This window comes from Aspergillus stella-maris (assembly GCF_047715825.1).
Source record: "Aspergillus stella-maris strain CBS 113639 unplaced genomic scaffold BDV14scaffold_1, whole genome shotgun sequence".
Classification (NCBI taxonomy): Eukaryota; Fungi; Ascomycota; class Eurotiomycetes; order Eurotiales; family Aspergillaceae; genus Aspergillus; species Aspergillus stella-maris.
The window spans coordinates 1,138,841-1,158,699 of NW_027396795.1; the positions used below are offsets into that span (position 1 = coordinate 1,138,841).

The following is a 19,859-nucleotide window of genomic DNA, read 5'->3' on the forward strand; positions in this document are numbered from 1 at the left end:
CCCCGCATCTCTAGGTAGGTACAGATACTTCTTCTGCTAGGAGCTTCATCATCTACTAGTAGTATGGGCATCAAACTAGGGTACTGCTGGTGATTCCAGATATCATTAAATATAGTAAGCTGCATATTCACGTCAAGGGTATCAATTAGGCCAAGCCTTGAAGTCCATCGTTTCAAGGGGTATACGGTGGTGGCAAATCTTTTTCATTGCCAGATGCGTATGAATGGCCATGTCCATCTTCTTCCTCCGTATCACTGTCGTCGCGGCCACTACTCTCCGTTTCAGAATCCAAATCACCCATCCAGTCTTCAGGACCATGACCCTTTTCGTTTCCGAGCGGTTTACCCAACTTCTATCCCCAATTAGCATAGCGGTTAAATAAAACGGAGTGGCCATGACCCAGTATTAGCATGAATACACTCACCTCGCCACCAAAGACTTTCCCTTCCTCCCCCTTCTTACCATCCCCCTTCACCCCCGTCGGCCCCAAAAACCTCCCACCGCGCCAAACCCCATTCTTAAGCACCATCCCCTCAAAATCACAATTGATAACGACACAATCACTAACCTGGCAATTGACAAGCTTGCTCTTCTTAACCCGACTACCAGAAATATGGGATCTCTCCACCCGCGACCGGACAATTGCGCTCTTGGAAACGACTGAGTCGTTGATTTCTGAGCGTGCGAGGGCGCTTCCGTCCGATATTGTGCTCTTTGATACTGTTGCGCGGCGCAGCGGATTAAGTGTATCCAGGATTGAGTCTGTGGAGTGTAATGATCGGGCGCGCGGGATATGGTTTAGTGTACTCCGGGCAATTGTACTCTTTGACAGGGAGGTATTGTGTAGTGTCGATGAAGTGATTTCACTTCTTCGAAGTCTGATTGTGATTCTGCCCTGGCGTTTCGCTCGTCGTCCATTGTCAACTGGATCATGCTGCGCCTCTTCCGACCCTAGCCCAGCTGGAATTGCAGAAGCAATACTTGACTGACGACTACCCTCGCAACTCCGCTCCTTTGAAATCGTCGACGCATTGATATAGCACCGCGTGATGCAATCACCGCCGTCGAGAGTCGATATCGTAGAGTTGATTATTTCGCTGCGGGAGAGCCGCGGGTTGGAGGAGTTGGGGAACGTTGAGTTCGTTATTGTTGTTTGTTTTCCCATTTTGCCTGTTGTTTTACTTCTTGGTAAACCTGCAAAAAAGGGTTCTGTGCGATGGGCTGAGGTCTGCGAGGATATTGAGATGCTGACTGCTGGTTGCTGACGGACAGTTGGAGTCAAAATTGGAGCTGGTGCGATGGTTTTAAGCTGAGGTGTGGGGAATCTTGCTGCCTATGGGTCTATGCTTTGCACAGCCCTCTCGGTGGTGTTGATTTGTTAGTTTTGAGAATGGGCCAATTATAAATTCAGAAAATAGGAAGGATCATCGATATGAGCGACAAGCTCTGAGCGCTGTTGTGCTATAGGCGATTCTCGTGTTCTTGAAGAATGAGTGGGTATAGCAGGGAGAGATATATGTCTGTAGCGCCAAGCCGTACGCATTGATCCCAAAAGTTCTTGGCCCCTATCACCGACCAAGATTCGTACCTGTAAGTGATCTACCACAACTTGATAAGTAGAGCTCATAGAGTTCTCATATAGAATCTTCGTCCAGGGCTAATGCTTAAACTCAAACAGGCCTAATTCGCGGCAAGCAGCGGTCGTCTCGGGACATACAGGACCGTTCACACCCAGGGCCTCGCTCGCTCACGAAACCAGTAGTTGGCGGAAGCCATCTTTCTGTGACCTCTATAGTTGTGGAGGATGGTTTCTAGAGGCAGGCCGCGTATGCACGGACTCGATCAGACCGCGAACGTAGCTTTCCAGCTCTGAGCACAAGCCTTCTGGAGTGTTCACGATGAGGCGGGAGCAGCATGCGCCATGATTCCTCTAAACAGGTAACTCTCAAGTCCAGGATCTGAGATGGATAAAGTCTCCAGTCGCTGGCTAGGTCACAGTGCACTCTGACTAGGTAGATGGGAACGGTCGCTCCTTCCCAAACTAGAATCTCAGCGAACGCTCCATCGCACTTTCCCCGGCTGCATAGAAAAACAGATAAGGAATTTGCGAGCCCAGAATCGCTCCTTCCCAGGACAATATACCTCGGGGCACAACACTCGATATACAGGATGGACAACCGCAACGGCTCCTGTCACGAACCGGATCTGGTCCCCGGGCTTTACTTAGGGTTGGGCCATTGCCGAGCCCTAAAAATAATCTGCGCATCAAACAGCATCAGGTTACGAAGAATAACTCTAGCTATATAGGATATAGGAATTAGGGAATAAGACCAGGGCTCGACTCTTGATTGCGGATGACGAGTGAGATATCCGCCGGTTTAGGTTGTATGGCGATCACCATCTATTTCTCGGGTCTCAGTCTGCTGGCAGGGCATTGATTTCTGAAGCGTTGACTGGCCGTTAATATATTCATAGTCTGGCCTGCCACCATTGCCGGGACTCGGATCATCAGTATTTTTGACACAGCTCCCGACTATATATGAAGTTGTCAAACTCCCTACCACCTTACTACGCAGGTGCTGTCAACCTCGGATAGAGTGGAGCACAGTACTAACCAGAGGGGCAGCAATGCTTGGCTCTTTAGCGCTCGGGTAAGTCGTAGAGTGGAATATATCAAACGGGTGGTCTGTGTTGACAGTTGAAGTATGAAATATGGGTATTACTATCCAAATCAAACGACAATAATGAATTGAACCGGAACCCGGAAGTCTTGTACAAGTCCTCTGCTGCTGACATTCTACACTCTTCCATCACGTGCACCCCATCTGCACACGCAAACCAGGCAACAAGAATCGGCGCCATCCGATTGGAGCTCACGCCTGAAAATCCCTGGATTCGTATGAAAAACCCAGCATTGCTTACGACGCATCAAATAAAAATAGGCTGAGGTTAGAAAGTAACTAATAAAAGTTGAGTAACATTGCACTGTCTGCAGTTCTGCACGGTATCTCAAATCGCTCAAAAATAGCCTCGTGATAAATCGTAATACATTCGAAAAAGAACCAGCCCTGCTTCGAATGCCAATCGATAATGGGATATGACAGTCTGCCGTCCAACGCCAGTTTCGTATAATCGCTGTTGAATCCGATAATCCAATAATTCACTTCAGTAATTCATCGAACGCCGGTTTCTTTGGGTTTGGTGTTTTCGGTCGGTCGGTCGATCGATCGATTCAGCCTAATATCGAGAGGAGTCATCTGTTGTCACTGTATAGAATACCCGTTAGTAACCGACCATACAAACTCCAAAGCTTTCCTATCTATAATGCGTAGAGGAGAACATACTCGCACTCTCAACATCCCTCGGCATCGGCGTCCTCGACTCTTGATAATTAAACCCTAGGTTCTTCAGGCGCACCGAGCGCATGTACATCTCCTGCTCGCGCGAGAATCGGCGGATGACGGCCCCGTCGGCGGGGTTGTACTGGCGGAAGAGGGCGGCGCCGAGGGTTACGGCCCCGAGACAGGCGACGATGACGATGACGATGACTGCTGAGTTGGAGAGGGCCATTCTCTTCGCTTTATGTTTGGGGATGCGTTGATGGTAGTGGTGGTGGTGGTTGCGGGTGGATGGGTGGGTAGGTAGGTAGGTGGTTCGAGAAGTTGAGAGAAGTTGAGAGATCTGTAATGTGATTCGATGAGGATAGGTAAGCGGCCGAATGGCTAGTGAGATTGTGGTGGTTTAATGCATAATTTGGTGATGGTGGGATGATTGTATGTCTGTACAATAGTCCTGTGCCGTCTTGGAAGTATAGAAGTTGTAAGCGATGCGGTAGAAAGGCGGAGGAGAGAAGAGAAGAGCAGAAGAGAAGAAGCGAAGCGAGCGAAAAAAGAAGATATTCAAGAACGAGAGGCAGTGCCAGTTAAAGCACTTGAAACCGGGTCAGCCGGACTTAAAAACAACCATTAGACTCATTCATCCATGCATGGAAGCGCAGGGTTGGGCCAATCCACGCGGCCTCGACAGCTGTTCGTCGACGAATCCGTGGATTGGCTTGGGCGAGTGGAGTTGGTTTCTCTTGTTCCTGGGCAGCGCCTTACGATCTGTCGATGCTTGCTTACTCTGGCAGTGGGTGATCAGCGACAAAGCGTCATCTGTCTTGAGTCTTTACTTGAGCTTGAGCGCAGCGCAGTCTATTCTTGTTCGGCCCGCAGCGATTGCGATTGGCACCGGTGCGATTGCGATTGCGCGATCTACGCGGTGTGGACCGATTGAGGACTCGGCTGCGTCATCGATAACGGGCTTTCCAATTGTTGTTATCTTTATGTTTTGATGTCTAGCTCGAGCTTTGGGGGTTGTCAGTTACACATTGGATTGAGGCTGTGCAGCGTAGTCCCACCGTTCCTGGCCTCGGCTTTAGGTTCTCAGTTGGCCAAGCGCAGAGTCCATAATCCAACAGCCAAATTTAGGTAGACATGTTTCAGATTGAGTTCAAGTTGTTCCACCGCTCCCTGGGCCGATAGGGCAAGTGGCCGGCATGGTTTGTGGGTACCGTAGCTGTCTCGATGTACTCCTCCGGGAGGCTGGCACGTTACTGATCAGTCACTTGCAAGTCGCGGTAGTCTCTGCTTGATCGCGGAGAACAGAAGTAGGGGAGTTGAGTACTAAAGCAAGCTGACAAGACACCATAGCTTAGGGGTAGAAGCAGAGGCAGAAGACAGAAGCAGAAGGCAGAGGCAGAAAGCTAGATAAAGGAAGCCCAGGAACCTGGGTTTTGCTGGTGTCGGGACAACTTCACTCCTTCCAGATTGGTAAGGAGACCTGAAACAGAAGGCGGAACAGGGCGGCAATTCCGCTTTGAGCATTGTCCAATCACCATGCTTCACACTTGATTAGTCATTCTATCCGCCAAAATGGTGCCAAGACCCCCTCTCTCTATGTCTGGTAGAACCTCACCTCAGTCTCTTGGACTACATGAGTTACTACCACAACATATTGGCTGTAAGACTGTCCTTTCTAGCTATACACATATACTCAAGTCAGAAGCCAATTGGAAAGTCATAAATCCATTTGAAGAATGATTCACTTCATCATTCTCTTCGTCTCGCAGTCTTCATTATATGTCGGGAACTCGGAGGTCAACCATCGCCATGAGGATCCTTGATTCTCTATCTAGAAGGCAATCGGTGGAAAGCCAGTGGTGCGGAGAGCACGTGACCGCCAGCTTATGCCTGAGGCTATCTCAACATTATATGATCCAATTCATGAATACAATTCGAAGAAGCTAAAAAGAGGTGAAATCCTCCACTTATACAACATAGAAACAATTAACAACCTACTTTTCAATGAACATGGCATCAGGAATAAGATCAATTATCAAGGAAGGCCGAGAGAAGCTCGCCCTACTCCTGGCACGCATCACCAGCAGGGTCCTGCCAGCCTGTGTCCGGGCTCCAAGGAAAATCAGCTTTGAGCCCTACCCTGTAGACTCCCTGCAGGTACTCCCCTATGACATTCTCTTCCTTATATTCCCGTTGCCACCTTTCCTAACGCAGGCCTCTCTAGCCATGACCTGCAAGGCCATGCACGGTTTCTTCGGCCAAGTCCTTCAAGACGAACGACTCGCCTGGCCCAGGCTGCGACGGAGATACGAAATTCCGCTGAACGAGCCTCACCTCCCACGATATTAATTCCTACGCATGCTCGAAGACGGATACTGGTCGTACTGCTCTATGTGTCTCAAGCTGCATCACCCTCGCCCCAAGCGACGTCTGACATATCGGGAGCTTTACGAGCAATGCGGCGGCATCCTGAACCTTATGCCCTTGCATCGCACTGACCTCATACGATTACACTCGGCTACGAGCCTCGTTGCATTCAGGGAAACTCGACGCGTCGCTCCCGAGAACCATCAAGGACACCATGCGCCTGCGGGTCTCCAAAAGCGACGGACAACATGTGCTCGATCACAAATGTGAGATGAATGACCACGCTAATGCTTTTGTCAAGGTAACGCTCCTTCTCACGCTCGATGAACGGGCTGAGATCCTGCTGCGCAAACGGTATGACATCTACATGACCCAACGCCTGCCTTCTCAAGCCATCTGTGAGGTAGCAATGGATATCTGGCGTCGTCGTTATCAGTATAGGGCTTACGATAGAGAGCCATTGCTGTTAAGTAACGGCATTGATCTATTTGAGCTTCTATACAACCCGCGTTGCGGGGGACCAGGAGGCCCCTTTTGGCCCTAGCCAAAAGGCATCAAATTGTATATCGACGGTTTTCGGATCCTTGGTTATGAAGGTACGAGTGACGGACTATACGTGACTGTCCACTGCATGCATCCACTGCGGGCAAAGTTCATCGGATACAGGCGATATGAAAAGTATATTCGTACGAGAGAATACTACCTCCGACCTCCAGAAAGCTGTGATTGAGCGGAAGCTAAGGCTCAATTGCCATCGACTGTGAAGCCGATAAAAAGAAAGAATGGGGGAAAAAATAAAGGAAAAGTACCTGTTGTAAAACAAAGCGTGTGTGTGTGTGTGCTTAATCTATCATGCATGTAACAGTGCATGATTTCGTGTTATTTCTGTATAGATCTCTATAGCCACCTCTATAGCTATAACCTTTAACCCCGTACCACCATTACCCAAGCAAAAAACAAGATAAAATGCTCTTAAACGAAATGGGTGGGATAGTCTCATAGCAATAAAGGGATTGAGTTAGAGCGACGGGACTAGAAATGCTCTCCCCAACCCCCCTCCCTCCCAGAGTAACGGGCCGTGTGCGTAAGATAGAGTACCCAGGTACAGCGTAATTAATTTGGCTATTATATCCGTAAAGGAATAAGGCATCTCTTTTTGAGACAGCAAGGGTACACCGGTGGGTAGGGCTGTATAGATAGAGCAATATTACGCTCTTCGTTGATCATAACAAGCTCTAAGGCATCAATCTGACGGTTGGAACCACGAGTCATTCAATGACAAAATATTCAATATTGAGAGGTGTCAAGATGCCTGAAGAGCAAATAGTGTCAAATTTTAACTATGGAGTCAACCAATTTCTGTAGCCTGTGTTATGGGAAAGAAAAAAGAGCAAGTGCATGGGGTTTTCGAGATTGCAGCGCTCCCCTGGTTGACGCCTCAGGCACCAACTATCTCCGCCGTCTGCCAAGTCCCAAAGCCAAGTCCCGCCGCCCTCGCGACTCGCGACTCTCGACGCGATGCCGTAAACAAGGCCGGACTCTTCAGCGCGCGTCAATCTACGACGTATTTGATCAACTTACCCATTACTTTCTATTAGTGGAAGATCGTTCTTGGTGATCTTTCTTGGTGTGCTTATCTGATAACGGCGGTCCAGGCTGTCCAGGCTACCTCTCTAGGGAATCCTATGTGACATTTTAATGAATTTATTGCGGACTTACAGCTTGAGAGATGTGAATCGGAAATGGAGTGACCAAGGCCAACCTTGTGTAAAGGAGTATGAGGTCAGAGGCGTCAGATAGGAACTATATTCTGTCGCGCATTCTCTAAAATTCAGTGATCGACATTAGGTAGGAGGGGAAGGCGCGACTCGAAACATACTGAGTACGTTGTATATATCACTGTCAATCAGTGCCATTGTTTGCGACAGGAGGCATAAACTATATGGCAACCTGATTCCATGCCGTCAGAGAAAGGTGGGTTGGGTACAGAGACTCGCAGAGATAACCGTCTAGTATTTTTAAAAATTCGGGACCGACTAAAGAACAGATAAATGACTAAACAACGGCCTCGCTGACAATTTACCAAAAGCATGGGTCGAGGGTAGACCGTCTGAATATAAAACAGCAGCAACAAAGCATAATTAATGCGCCTCCAGAACCACATCCATAAACCCGATGTTCGTGAGAAATTGGGCAAAGGTTGTATTCCCAAACGGACTGTAGTCCGTCTCACAGTATGTGTTGGGCTCGGGGAGAGCGCCACTGGAAAAGTACTCGCGGATTAACTCCGCCGTGCAGGTTGAGCCGTGCTTCAAGGATCCGTGCTGTTCGCACGCAGTGAGTCAGCGATGTCTTGACTAGATTGTTGAGGATTGAAGGCTCTTGGCCAGAAACTACTTACCTCAAACCCGCCATGTTCAACGAGAATACTACCCTCAAGACTCCCACTCAGGTTCCTTGCAGAAGCGAGCGGAGTGGCGAGATTATAGGTATTTCCGATGATAAGCGGAGGGTGCTTGGTGCGGACGTCAAAGTCCCCTCCATATCGTTATTTTGCTTTGATACGCCAGTTTGCACAGAACATGGCGAGCCCACTCCCGAAGGAGCCTAGTAGTTGGCTTTCGGCCTTATATTCGTCGAATGAAGGGCTCAGTTCATCGAAGGTTCGTTGAGGTGCTTGCTTGTCGCCGCAATGGATTGCGTAGCTGGACTCGTCAATTTCGCTGGCAGTTCCTGAAAATTACCGGTCCCTAGAGAGAAAGCGAGGGCCGATAATGTGACAGTGTCTGGTGATGAGTCGAGTAGGGCACTCAGAATGCGGGGCAATGCAACATAGGATCCAGCCTCACTTAAAAGGTCGCGAATACTTTGGCTGACAAGGTAGGAATCGATTACTGTTATGCCTTCAACGAGAGGTTCGACTTTCAGATCTGCGAGCACCTGATAAACAGCGGTTTCAATATCCTCAGCGGGGCGGTCGCGGTGTGCGAAGACGCAATGATTTGGTACCCTGAGGCACTCTTTTATAAAGCGGGAAAAGGTCTTGTCGGTGTCTGGCCACAACGCGATATCGCTGTGCGCCGAGTTGATATTTGTCTTCTTAAGACGAGAGCGGGAATGATAGAAAGCTTACTATCTATTGTAGTACTGGTGAGGATTCATAAAACTGTCGAGAACGATGCGATCAATCCGCTCAGGAAACATAGCAGCAACAGTGGCAACTAGTGTTGCGCCATAAGAGATGCCCCAATATCTTAGTAGCCCATCTTCCTCCGCAGCATCTACGATCTGCATGAGATCCGTGGCGGTGAATGTTGTCCCTATCATGCTGCCTTTTTCACGGAATCCTGGGAAGTCATAGCATGTATTACCAAGCACCTTTGTCGTTCCCTAATATTGCCCAATGACAGCGGTGTCATCTGACTTTGTAATTATCTCCGTATCATTATAGATGCTATCTCGATCTTTTTGGGAGGTAAAACAGCTTGCGGTAAATGTCTGTGCCGTTCCACTGAGACATATTAGTACTGAATACTATACCTCATGAGACGATTTACCGTGGGTCATGGGCGATCAGGTCATACTCGCCTCCCGTTAGTCTGTGAGACATTTTTAACTTGGTTTTCGTACTTGTCAATTGCTCGGATACTAACGCGAGTAGAACGTCCTTATTCCTAACTAAGTCATCCTGAGCCCCCCGGGCTGGCCCACCAAAATTGAACAGAATAGACCCCTTCTTTGGAGTGCGGACGGCAGGCACTTTCATAAGCTGCAGCGTGATAGTAGCCGTGGAATTGGTGCTTGTATAGTCCATAGGGACAGTCAAGTTACCGCATTGAGCACTGGAGGCAGTCTCAATTCCACACGGACGATAAGCAATGCTTTCTGACCGAACATGGTGGGGGTGGATAATTGATGAGCTCCAAGCGCTGGAGGCTAGAAGGGTTTGTAGAATAATGTACTTCCACAACATGATCCACGTTTAGCTTTGAGTAGCGAACTGTCTTCTGGTAGATGTCCATTGTCGGTGTATAAAGGTAAGCCGAGGTTATATGAACAAGAGGAATCGCCCAGACGTTCGATCCAAGGCCGGCGATGATCAAGGCGCAGGAGCAGAGATCTCTTGGCCTACGGAGAGCTGGACGAATACCTAGTAGTCTGGTGCAGACATGCGGTTACCATGTCGCGGAAGGTCGAATACGGCGCTCGTATTGGAACATGCACATTGATATCATAGGGTGCAGCCTTGGCGGGCAGGGCATATGGCGTTGTAGCCTTATTACCTACAATAGCATCCAAAATCCAATACAAGTGCTACTCTCCGCTGCGGAGAGCGCCCTAACCAGCTCAGAAAGGCGCAGCCCATATCAATGGTTGCCTATAAATGGGGTAATGCAATATGAGGTGTAAGATGAGGTGTACCCTGAGGCTCTCCCCAGATTCTGGCGGCGCTTTGATCGGGATCGACGCTTCGCCTTTCTCGGCGGCTTCTAAGGGCGCACGATGCACCAATAGGTAGGAGCCCCCAACACCTTCAATGAGGTCTCGGCACGCACGATATTAGGGCGGAGGGCGAGATTGCCAGCCAGGCAGTGTAGGGAAACATCAAATCAACTCATTATCCCAGTTCCACGTTGAGAACTCTACCAATCCATCTGACCTCACCGGCGAGGCTACAGAAAAAGAAAGGTTGATCAGCTTCTCAGGATCTACCGTCAAACTACGGCCCACGGCGCTGTCGGAGGCCATTGTTGTCTCGGTATCGCCAGGGCTCAATGAAGCAACCTCGTCACGATCCTTTGGGCTCTGTGCAAAACAGTCCATATTGACTGAGTTCAATTGCGATACAGGGTTTGCGGGGTCCATCATCGTCCAGTAATCCAAGACCGAGCGGAGGACTGTGACGTCGGTTTCAGTCAGCTCGTTGACGCGTTCTGCCGGGCCAAGGAGAATCCCGCTGTATCGAACACAGCGGTTTGTGAAAAAGCGGAGTGCATCAGACTATTCTATTTAGCATAGACCCAATGTTTTTGAAAGGCTAACGACATTACCATAATGTAAGCGTTTTGCCACATCTCCAAGACATCAGATAGATAGTCCCTCGAGGTCTTGAGATACTGCGCGGCCCTAATGCTGGCGGGCTCATCATCGCAATGCAGAAGGATCGCATGTACCGTTCCAGCGACCAGAATACAGTAACTGTAGAACGAGGGCGCAAGTATGTACCCAGCTGCTTTGGCATCCACAACTAGTGATGTTAAAGCTTGTGCGTGGCTCCAGCACGAGGCAAACTGCACATCGAACCAGGCTGACGGTGTAAATGGGCAGGACTTTCGTGTCATTCCCAAAAGGAAAGGGTGGCTCAGGATACAGTGGGCGAGATTGTATAAAGTGAGGGAAAGAACAAAGTGCGAAGTGCGATCATTTTGAGGAAGTTGAATGCTTCCTTCTTTATTTGAAATGCCAATTCCAGGGAGATAGGTATCAACCATATCCTTGAGGGCTTCCAGGCTGTCAGAGATCTCGGTATAGTCAGACTGTGGCCTCCATGGCTCCGAGGCTTTCGCTTCGAGGTTCATCATACACTCTATTGCACGTCCCAACAACGCGACAAACCCGATACTAAGCCCGGAAAGCCCAACAACTCGGTTCGGCATGTTCCGCGACTTTTCAGTCAGCAGTTCTCCCAGCGTTAGTGGCATGTCATTGTCCTGGAGCGGATGGTCCACAGGCAATTTGAGTTGACAGTCCCTGACCTGGATTGCCGGGGGACGTTTAAACGAGCAGCAGACGAAACGGTCCAGAAGAAATAATGACCAGAACAAGTTTTGCCGTTCCTCTCGTTCCGCAGCAGGCAGGCTGACATCGGGCTCCAGCATCATGTGCAGATCTTGACTGATCCGAACCGCCATTCCGATTTTGACCCAGGCAGCGCGTCGTCGACCAGCTATCCCATTCATTAGTCCCTATTACGCCAATGGAATGAATTATATTTACCCGTCGCATCAATAACAGCCAACAAAGCCAACGCCTGAACAACTGAGACATCAGACCCATCACCCAGCCCATCGGGCTCTGACATAATCATCTCCCAAGCACAGCGCGCATACTCATCGATTGTCTTCTGTTTCCGAGACTTCCATTGGACCTGCGATGAGAAGCGCACAGCCGTCGCGATGAGCGCGAATTGGAGATAGCGGGGGACTTGCCCCTGGTCGATCTTGCGGCGGAATAGCTCTGGGCTAAAGAGGGTGTATGGTTTGCTATGGTAGTGGGTGCAGAATACCTCATAGGCTTCGAGAAATACTTCGTGGGCGTTGCGCGCCATGTTTGCTGTTGTCAGCGAAACTGGTGCTTGTGATCCAGGTGGTCGCGTTGCATCACTGTGGTGTTCTTGGCGGTTCTGGTGACAACCTCGGCAGTTCCTCATCCCTGCCGACCGTCAATATCCGCGCGAAGACCGCGTCGTCATTCCAACAACAACAAAACTTGAACGCGACTTCCAGACAATGCGAAAAATTGTAACTATTTTTCAAGGTCTGCCTCCTATGTCACTGACGCCTCCCTAAGTTGTTCAGAACTCACCCTTCACCTCACGAAATCTCTCCTTCCATCTAGGGTGTAGGGGAGGTGGATCGCTCCTGCCATATGCGCTGGCCAACAACTTTCACTTAGGGAAGGTGCGACTGGGCTCCAGCTGGAGGGCTTGCTCCTTCCACGAACTGTTAGATTTGCTGGCCTCTCAACCATGGAAGGTGCGACCGTTGGTTGGGTGTCGCGCCTGCCTCAATCGAAGTCCAAGATTCGCGGTCTGCGAAGGGCGGATCGAAAGCCAGAAGGTCATATACATTGATTGTAAGATAATATCAGGTATCAAACTATTGGTAAAGACTCCTGACCTACGAAACGAGCGTGGAGAGCTTCATATTCGCCTCTTCCTCTTTCACTTCTCTGACTGATACCTGTGCTCAAGCTCGTGATAATCATTGAATCTCACAGCGCCGTAAACCTCCTCATGCCCAAGAAAAAACGGCGGCGAACTCGTTCCAAAACTATTCTTAAAAGTTTCCACCGCTTCTCGCACGCTCTTGATCCTTTCGCAGCCACAAGTGTTCCCGGATAGACGACAGCGCTGTACCCGATCTCGGTTCGTCCACAAGTAGACACATCCTTAGTTTTCCCTCCTTCGGTAATATTCGCAATGATGGGGAAGCTCAGGTGGTTGCAAAGACGCACCGTTGTTGCCCGGTCTGGGATGGCTTCCACGAAGACGGCGTCAACGTCAATGGCGATGGCTTCGCGTGCGCGGTCGAGAGCTTCGTCATATGCATGGTTAAAGAAGTCCGTACGGGCAAGAACCCTATATCGACCCCATCGCTGCGGGAATCAACAGCGGCTTGCCAGCGATCCTAGGCTTCCGAGCCAGAGACGATATTTGCCCCTAGTATTGCTGCAGCCTTTCGGCCAGGGTTAATCCTCGACTGTGATGCCCGCCGCACCGGCATGAGAGAAGCCATCAACCGTTCCTCTGACAATCATAGACGAGCCGTATTCGGTATCACCATCTGCAATAATAGGCCACGTTAAGTGCCCGAGCGACCTCTTGGGTCCTGACCGCGAGCTATCGGAACGCACTGTGCCCTGTATCCGGAAGGGCAAGTGAGCTTGCCATGGCGTAGCCTTCATGTGTTGACCTCGCCTGGGAAGCACTCGGCTATGGCCATGAGACCCCTTCGATCACGCTTGATGATCACGCTTGATGGTTTGGCCGCGGGTCGACGGTGTGGTCGACCGCTAGCCAGCGGCGATAATTGCGATGGGTGTCGAGTAACGTTGAAGGAGAGGTTCGTTCGGGCACGTGCGACGGAGGAGAGAAATGTTTCTACATAGCCAGCTAGTTGAGTACCGATGCCATGTTCTGGGAGTGTTGCGGCGTTGAAGGTCTTCGGGCTTTGTGTTCGTTGTGAAGGCATGGCTCGTGGTTGTTCCTAGTTGGTGGAGTCTGTCGGCATTGAACTGCGGGCAGTGAGGTGCAATAAAGGCGGACGACATGGTCGATTGTAGACCAAAAAGTGAGTATCATTTAAGGTTGACATACTGACCTGGGAGTAGAGACGAGGGACAGATTCTTCTGTGTTTGGAGGATGAAAATATAGTGACCTTTCGTAGGCCCGCAACTGCCCGTCTTTGTCCGAGTCGCTTGCAATTCGAATTCACGCTGTTTGTATTTGTTAATGTTGTATTTATTCATTCATGGATAGTTAAATGCGAGGAAAACAATCAGTCAGTCGGCAGATGTTATTGCAAAGAGACGATCTCCGTCGCCAACCCTTGGTACTGCTAGTTTCTCGTCCTATGTTGAAGGAGTCCAAGTTGATTCGGCGAGGGTAGCAGAAGCCATACGTCAATGAAAGTAATGTGTGCAAATTGAGAGAGATTCATTGATTCTAACGCAAAATCTTTCCTAAATCCATGCCAAAATGATTGTCAAGCTCCAAGGATGATTGTCAAGTCCTCAATCATACAGGATCATACGAATGTGACATAGTGGATATCGAATAGCGATAGAGAACAAGAAGTGCACAGGCCAACACCATTACCAAGCTGTCTCTTCCATAATCTGGACCATGGACATGGTTTCAAAACCTTGCCTCTTTTACGGGACATTGAGCGTGGTCCTCCACCACTGCTCCTCCACCGAAGTTCTCTCAAGGACCGCGGGCAGACCTTCCCGAACGGCAGCCACCTGAGTGGGCGTGAGTGTGATCGGACCATTTTCTGCCAGATCTTTCAGCAGATGGAATGCGTCCGCCGCGTCTCGTTTCCTCTTTGTCTCGTCCGCACGGAGACCGCAGCTCCTAATTTTGAAGACCATAACGTCAAGCTCAGTGAGGTAGGGAACGTGCCCTGCCGGTATGTCGCAGATACGCATCGCCGTGTCTGGGATGTATGGACCCTGTGATATGTTATTAACCTGCATCACTCCGAAATTTGACTAATTGTGAGGTAAATCACCATCCAGCCCGGGCAGATGTCAATCTGGATGAGCTTCTGCTTGTCGTCGGTTCGGTAGATGAACACCTCAGCCCACTTCTCGAATGGACCGTTTGGGATTCCAAGCAGCCGGGCTTTGACTTCCTTGGGAGCGCCTTCAACATTGATCATCAGGTCGACGTCCTGCGAGAAGTTCAGTTAGCTTTATACTTCCCCTGTCGGGCTTTTTGAGGTAGACTAACCATCGTGGACCGGTAGTTTGGAAGGTGCTTGAGAACAGTTAGACCGCCGATAGCGACGAGTCTCGCAGTGTTGAATTCCGGCATTCCCTTCAAGCCGCCAATCACGGCCCTTGCTGCTTCTTCCAGCTCCTTGAACTCTGGGGCAGACATAGTCGATTCAGAAGAGTGGATGTTGATAACAAGAGTACGAGGGTGTAAAGACTGAAGGGTGATTCTGGCGTTGTCGAAGAGGATGAAGTATTGGAGGATAAAGAAGAAAGAGCGAGGAGAAGAAAGGGTATTGACTGAGACAAATGTGTGAACAATAGAGCAGTCGTGAGGGAAGTGATTGTGTTGTGTTAGAGGTGGAGACTTGGGACCAGGCACCACAGCAGTCACTCCCTCTCTCACACTTCCAAGAGCAGGCTTCTTTCACCTCCCTCTTCATATCTATCTGGATTATTCACCAGATTCAGAATATCATATCCTGCACCTCCTTTAAGTTGCCCGTCATGTCTTCGACAAGTATTCAAATTGTCTCTGACCTGCATCTGGAGACCCCGGCAGCGTACGATGTCTTCGAGATCACCCCTAATGCCCCATACCTCGCTTTACTCGGTGATATCGGCTACGTCAAGGATGATGGCTACTTCGAATTCCTTCGCAAACAGCTCACTGCATTCGAAATCGTCTTCCTCGTCCTAGGCAACCACGAAGCCTACAACAGCACCTGGCACGAAGCCAGACTCCGCGTGCACCGCTTTAGCGAAGACATCAACAAGTCCACTACCCAGGAAAAAGCTTTTGGAAAATTTGTCCTCCTCGATCAAACACGCTACGACGTTTCCCCAACAAAGACGATACTAGGATGTACACTGTTCTCCCGCGTCACAGAGGAGCAGCACGATTGGGTGAGCTTTGGCCTCAACGACTTCTACCGCATCAAGGACTGGACCGTTGAGGACCACAATGAGGCACATTGTGCGGATCTTGCGTGGTCAAATCAGCAAGTTGAATCAATTTCCCGTCTTGAGCCAGAGAGGCGGATTGTCGTCTTCACGCATCATTCTCCCGTCACTCACAAGGGAGCTGTTGATCCGAGACACGCCACCAGCAATATCTCGTCTGGATTCATGAGCGACCTTTCGGGAGAGGAGTGCTGGATGAACCAATCTGTGAAGCTTTGGGCTTTTGGGCACACTCATTTCAATTGTGATTATAAAGATGAGACTAGTGAGAACAGGGTCGTCACAAACCAGAGGGGGTACTATTTTGCGCAGTCTGCGGGCTTTGAATGTGGAAAGGTCATCGACATTGGTAATGCATAACAGGACGTACTTGTTCTAGGACAGGAATTGGCATGTATCTAGAATTTCAGGATTGAACCATCATAGGCATCTCCTTCATCGTAATCGTGTCCGTTCTTCCCGTCACATCTGTCACGTCTGCCAGCTTTGCGAGTTCAGCAAACTCCGATTCAAGAGAAGATATTTCTTTGCGGCCAGCAAAAATGGAACGAACTTCCTCCAAAAGCCTCATGATCGCCATTCTGCCCTGGTAAAAGCCGTAATAAAGTTCCTTGTACCCTTCGCCCAGGTCCTCCTTGTTGAAGATGCCCGCTTCCTCAACAAATTCGGTTAGGTAGGTAATAACCACGGACCAGTAGCTGTCCAGCTGCGTGGCGTAGTCTCTGCAATACAACCAAAGAATAGACTCGCAGTACCTCAACGGGGTTGGAACTCGGACGGAGGTGGGTTCTAAAAAACGTCCGCCGCCACGACCAACAAAGTATTCCGGAAGTCTCGTGTCGGATGCGTACATAGTGTCCGGAGACGAATCGTCACAGGCGATCTTGAGATCGGGGAATCGAGGTAGAATGACGGACTTTCGATGCAGCCCTACCACGATATCATCGGTCATGTGCATATGCATATGGGGATTTGGAGAGTAAGGAGCTATCGAGAATGGACACTCTAGTGGCTTAGAGCATTTGAGGAAGCCTGCCTCTGTGATGAGGGAACCGGCGACGTCGACTTGCTCGTCTGGCACCACAAAGAATGTACCCTAGACGCCGCGTTAGCAGTGCCAACAAGATTAGCGTGACGCCTCTCGGTGACTGACCTCGACCATAGTGGGGACACCGTAGATGGATAGCACATAGTTGCCCCAGAGAATATTTGGAATATCAGCCTCAGTAAGGAGATTGGAGACCGAAGACACAAGGTCATTGTCGAGTCTTTGACCGGTGAAGTGAAAGCCAGTCATTCCGTTTGATGTAGGGAATACAATGAGATGTGTAGAAATCTGATTTAGAAGAGATTTTCGCGGATACTGAGAAGGGAGACTGAGTGTTGTAGGCTTGTTGTGACTGAAATACACGTGATTCTTCTCCCTCCTTCCTGGGCAACGTCCGCACGTGGTTTGACCTTTCTACCTACTCTTCCCTGAAAAATGTCTCGAAGATTCTCTTATTCTTCACTATTCTCTCTCCGAACGCTATTCGTCATTTCATCAACATGGCTACTCGTCGAGCTAGATTGCTATTTCCTGGGTACATCATCACTACCAACCAATCGATACAATCACCATCGCTTGCCCCGTCAATAATTCAATCCATACCCGTACCTGAACACCGGGTTCTCCGTGTCAAACGGCAAATCCTCAAATTGTGCCTCGACAGCCTCCATCGAACGAGGAAGATCGAATGGCAGCTTTCCCTGCGGCTGAGCAACACCAAACACGATATCGAGGAACGCCTCACTATCGCTTCCGTAACTCGCCAGCACAGCGCCCGCCTGTTCAACGATTTCAGGGATCACAGCAGGTCGGTCCATCGTGATATCGACAATTGTCGGAACGCTAGAATAGACCTGTGCTTGACGCGCCTGTTCAGTGGCCTTGAACGCAAGCGAACCCGCATGGAATCCACTTTCGAACGTCCCATTCCGAGGCACATAGGGAGCGTTGTACCGGAGCAAGGCAAAATCTGCTTCTTCTGTGGAATTGACGACGGTGAAGTTTCTCTCGGTTAGGAAAGCGGGGTCAAAGCCCTCAATATAGAATTTCGTGGTGGGAGGACGATGGCCAAGAGGAAGAATGGCATCATTGTTCGTTAGAAGTGTGTACGACCTTCGCTGGGCTGCTCGACCGAGTCGGACGAAGTTCTCGTTGCCGATTATTTGAGTCGCCGCCGAAACGTTGACGAAAGGGTTCTCGAAAAGACCAAGGATGAACTTCTCCTTGAGGAGTCGTCGCACGGAAACATCAAGGCGCTCTTTAGATACGACTCCTTCCTCGACCAATTGAACGATTAACTCAGGACGTTCTTCGCCGCCAAACTGGTCACATCCCGCATCCAAGATCCGGGCTGTGCGTTCTAGCTCGCTCAGACTTTCGACACCCCACGCGCGAGCAGGCATGTACTGGTTACCGATATATCCATCCGTGATGAGACCCCAGTCGGTTACGACAATACCATCAAACCCAAGCTCTCCCCGAAGAAGATCCGTTATGATTCCCTTGTTGAACGAGAATCCCACGGCCTCCCAGTTTGTGCCGATGGGTCGAGAATAGTATGGCATGATCTCTGTGGCCCCGGCCTCTAGAGCAGCTTTGAATGGGATCAAGTGCTCATCAAAGTTGTTGCCAGGGTATGTCTGGTTCTTTCCGTACGCGAAGTGTGAGTCCTCGCCATTCTCCATTGGTCCGCCTCCTGGAAAATGTTTGGTGACTGTTTTGACAGACCCAGGGTTCAATCCATCTTCTCCTTGGAAGCCCTTGATATATTCGACAATGAGTTCACTGGTCAATGTGCTGTTCTCGCCCCAGGTGTTACTGATTCGGGCCCAACGAGGTTCTGTGGAGAGATCGACCTGCGGGTGAAGTGCAGCACGAATTCCAACGGCGAGGTACTCCGCCCTGGCCACCTCAGCGAACTCCCTCACAATCTGTGGATCCCTCAGCGCAGCAAGACCAAGGGACTCCGGCCACTGCGAGAATACGCCTGCCTGGAAGCCTGTGCCAACGTTGTCGGTGAACGAGTGCCGAGGGTCCGAGGAGATAGTGACAGGTATTCCAAGCCTAGTCTGCAGCGCTCGCTCTTGGACGAGGTTGATAAACTGTGCCGTCTCCGTGGCATTGGTAATATCACTGGCGAGGTTAAAGTGCGTCATATGCTTTTCACCGATCATATTGTCGGTGCTGTTACCACTGCTTGTGCCATTAAGCGGACCCTCTGGAAGCTGTTTGTGGAAGAACTGTCCGGCTTTCTCTTCCAACGTCATGCGACTGAGGAGATCTTCAACACGGTCATCGAGAGAATAGGTCACATCTTTGTAGATGGGAAGACTGTCGCGGTGGGCCAGCCCCGGCTTGTTACTGACAGCCCGGGCAACAGACCCTGTCACAAAGGCTGTAAGAGCTACTGTCGCTGATATCACTCGCATGATGGTATAGGATTTCTAGTGACACCGCTTGAGAAAATGATTTTTCGACGAATGTGCACAGGTACAGCAGCGGCACATCACAGTATATATACCCGGCCACATTCATGAGATCGAGAAATCCCGTCGCCAACCACCAAACTCTCCGCCCGTGCTACAATCCCACACCTCGGATCTCCACGGTGTATAAAGTGCCGGACCACAACATTTCTCACAGCTTTTATGCCTAGCAACGCCTGCGTCGAGTGCTTGGCGAGCCACTGCCAGGCCACTCATCCTGTCAAGTGCCTCCGAAACGAGTCATTGCATCTGGGTCGCTCCATTAGTCTGAGTGCCAAGAAGTGGGCAGGTACATACGACCACATCATAAACTAACGGGACGAACAATATTCACGCGCACAAATTCCTCCACTGCGTTCGGTGACTCATGACTGGACTGCAGTCATGATGGGTTCTGCCAGCAACGATCAAACGACGAAACACCTTAAAATATG

The 19,859-nt window shown here is 50.0% G+C and overlaps 10 protein-coding genes across 10 annotated transcripts; 1 reads left to right on the plus strand and 9 right to left on the minus strand.

Annotated features, from left to right (window-relative positions):
• Position 1: 1 nt before the first annotated feature.
• BDV14DRAFT_6190 (uncharacterized protein) lies at positions 2-1,498 on the minus strand. The gene is made up of 2 exons (XM_073777160.1): positions 569-1,498; positions 2-352 (listed from the first exon to the last, which is right to left on the minus strand). Exons 1-2 carry the CDS (start codon positions 1,163-1,165, stop codon positions 173-175), a joined length of 777 nt encoding a protein of 258 aa, XP_073634009.1. The 5' UTR covers positions 1,166-1,498; the 3' UTR covers positions 2-172.
• Positions 1,499-3,237: 1,739 nt separating this feature from the next.
• BDV14DRAFT_194829 (uncharacterized protein) lies at positions 3,238-3,570 on the minus strand (the record flags this gene model as incomplete). The annotated part of the gene is made up of 2 exons (XM_073772026.1): positions 3,238-3,266; positions 3,345-3,570. 2 exons carry the CDS (start codon positions 3,568-3,570, stop codon positions 3,238-3,240), a joined length of 255 nt encoding a protein of 84 aa, XP_073634010.1.
• Positions 3,571-7,849: 4,279 nt separating this feature from the next.
• Positions 7,850-9,035, minus strand: BDV14DRAFT_194830 (uncharacterized protein; the record flags this gene model as incomplete). Its single annotated transcript, XM_073772027.1, has 4 exons — positions 7,850-8,032; positions 8,110-8,246; positions 8,453-8,781; positions 8,842-9,035. 4 exons carry the CDS (start codon positions 9,033-9,035, stop codon positions 7,850-7,852), a joined length of 843 nt encoding a protein of 280 aa, XP_073634011.1.
• On the minus strand, positions 8,872-9,984 carry BDV14DRAFT_162543 (uncharacterized protein). The gene has a single exon (XM_073766902.1). The coding sequence runs from the start codon at positions 9,679-9,681 to the stop codon at positions 9,262-9,264; it is 420 nt and encodes a 139-aa protein (XP_073634012.1). The 5' UTR covers positions 9,682-9,984; the 3' UTR covers positions 8,872-9,261.
• A 329-nt stretch (positions 9,985-10,313) lies between these two features.
• Positions 10,314-12,043, minus strand: BDV14DRAFT_206687 (fungal specific transcription factor domain-containing protein; the record flags this gene model as incomplete). The annotated part of the gene is made up of 3 exons (XM_073774955.1): positions 11,706-12,043; positions 10,760-11,655; positions 10,314-10,709 (listed from the first exon to the last, which is right to left on the minus strand). The coding sequence occupies exons 1-3, from the start codon at positions 12,034-12,036 to the stop codon at positions 10,314-10,316; spliced, it is 1,623 nt and encodes a 540-aa protein (XP_073634013.1). The 5' UTR covers positions 12,037-12,043.
• A 1,135-nt stretch (positions 12,044-13,178) lies between these two features.
• On the minus strand, positions 13,179-13,681 carry BDV14DRAFT_194832 (uncharacterized protein; the record flags this gene model as incomplete). Its single annotated transcript, XM_073772028.1, has 2 exons — positions 13,179-13,349; positions 13,403-13,681. 2 exons carry the CDS (start codon positions 13,679-13,681, stop codon positions 13,179-13,181), a joined length of 450 nt encoding a protein of 149 aa, XP_073634014.1.
• A 683-nt stretch (positions 13,682-14,364) lies between these two features.
• Positions 14,365-15,094, minus strand: BDV14DRAFT_194833 (uncharacterized protein; the record flags this gene model as incomplete). The annotated part of the gene is made up of 3 exons (XM_073772029.1): positions 14,365-14,664; positions 14,724-14,885; positions 14,945-15,094. The coding sequence occupies 3 exons, from the start codon at positions 15,092-15,094 to the stop codon at positions 14,365-14,367; spliced, it is 612 nt and encodes a 203-aa protein (XP_073634015.1).
• A 341-nt stretch (positions 15,095-15,435) lies between these two features.
• Positions 15,436-16,251, plus strand: BDV14DRAFT_194834 (Ser/Thr protein phosphatase superfamily; the record flags this gene model as incomplete). Its single annotated transcript, XM_073772030.1, has 1 exon — positions 15,436-16,251. The coding sequence occupies one exon, from the start codon at positions 15,436-15,438 to the stop codon at positions 16,249-16,251; it is 816 nt and encodes a 271-aa protein (XP_073634016.1).
• A 46-nt stretch (positions 16,252-16,297) lies between these two features.
• BDV14DRAFT_194835 (uncharacterized protein) lies at positions 16,298-17,188 on the minus strand (the record flags this gene model as incomplete). The annotated part of the gene is made up of 2 exons (XM_073772031.1): positions 16,298-16,987; positions 17,045-17,188. 2 exons carry the CDS (start codon positions 17,186-17,188, stop codon positions 16,298-16,300), a joined length of 834 nt encoding a protein of 277 aa, XP_073634017.1.
• A 167-nt stretch (positions 17,189-17,355) lies between these two features.
• BDV14DRAFT_6264 (glycoside hydrolase superfamily) lies at positions 17,356-19,845 on the minus strand. The gene is made up of 2 exons (XM_073777176.1): positions 19,742-19,845; positions 17,356-19,674 (listed from the first exon to the last, which is right to left on the minus strand). The coding sequence occupies exon 2, from the start codon at positions 19,366-19,368 to the stop codon at positions 17,524-17,526; it is 1,845 nt and encodes a 614-aa protein (XP_073634018.1). The 5' UTR covers positions 19,369-19,674; positions 19,742-19,845; the 3' UTR covers positions 17,356-17,523.
• Positions 19,846-19,859: the final 14 nt, after the last annotated feature.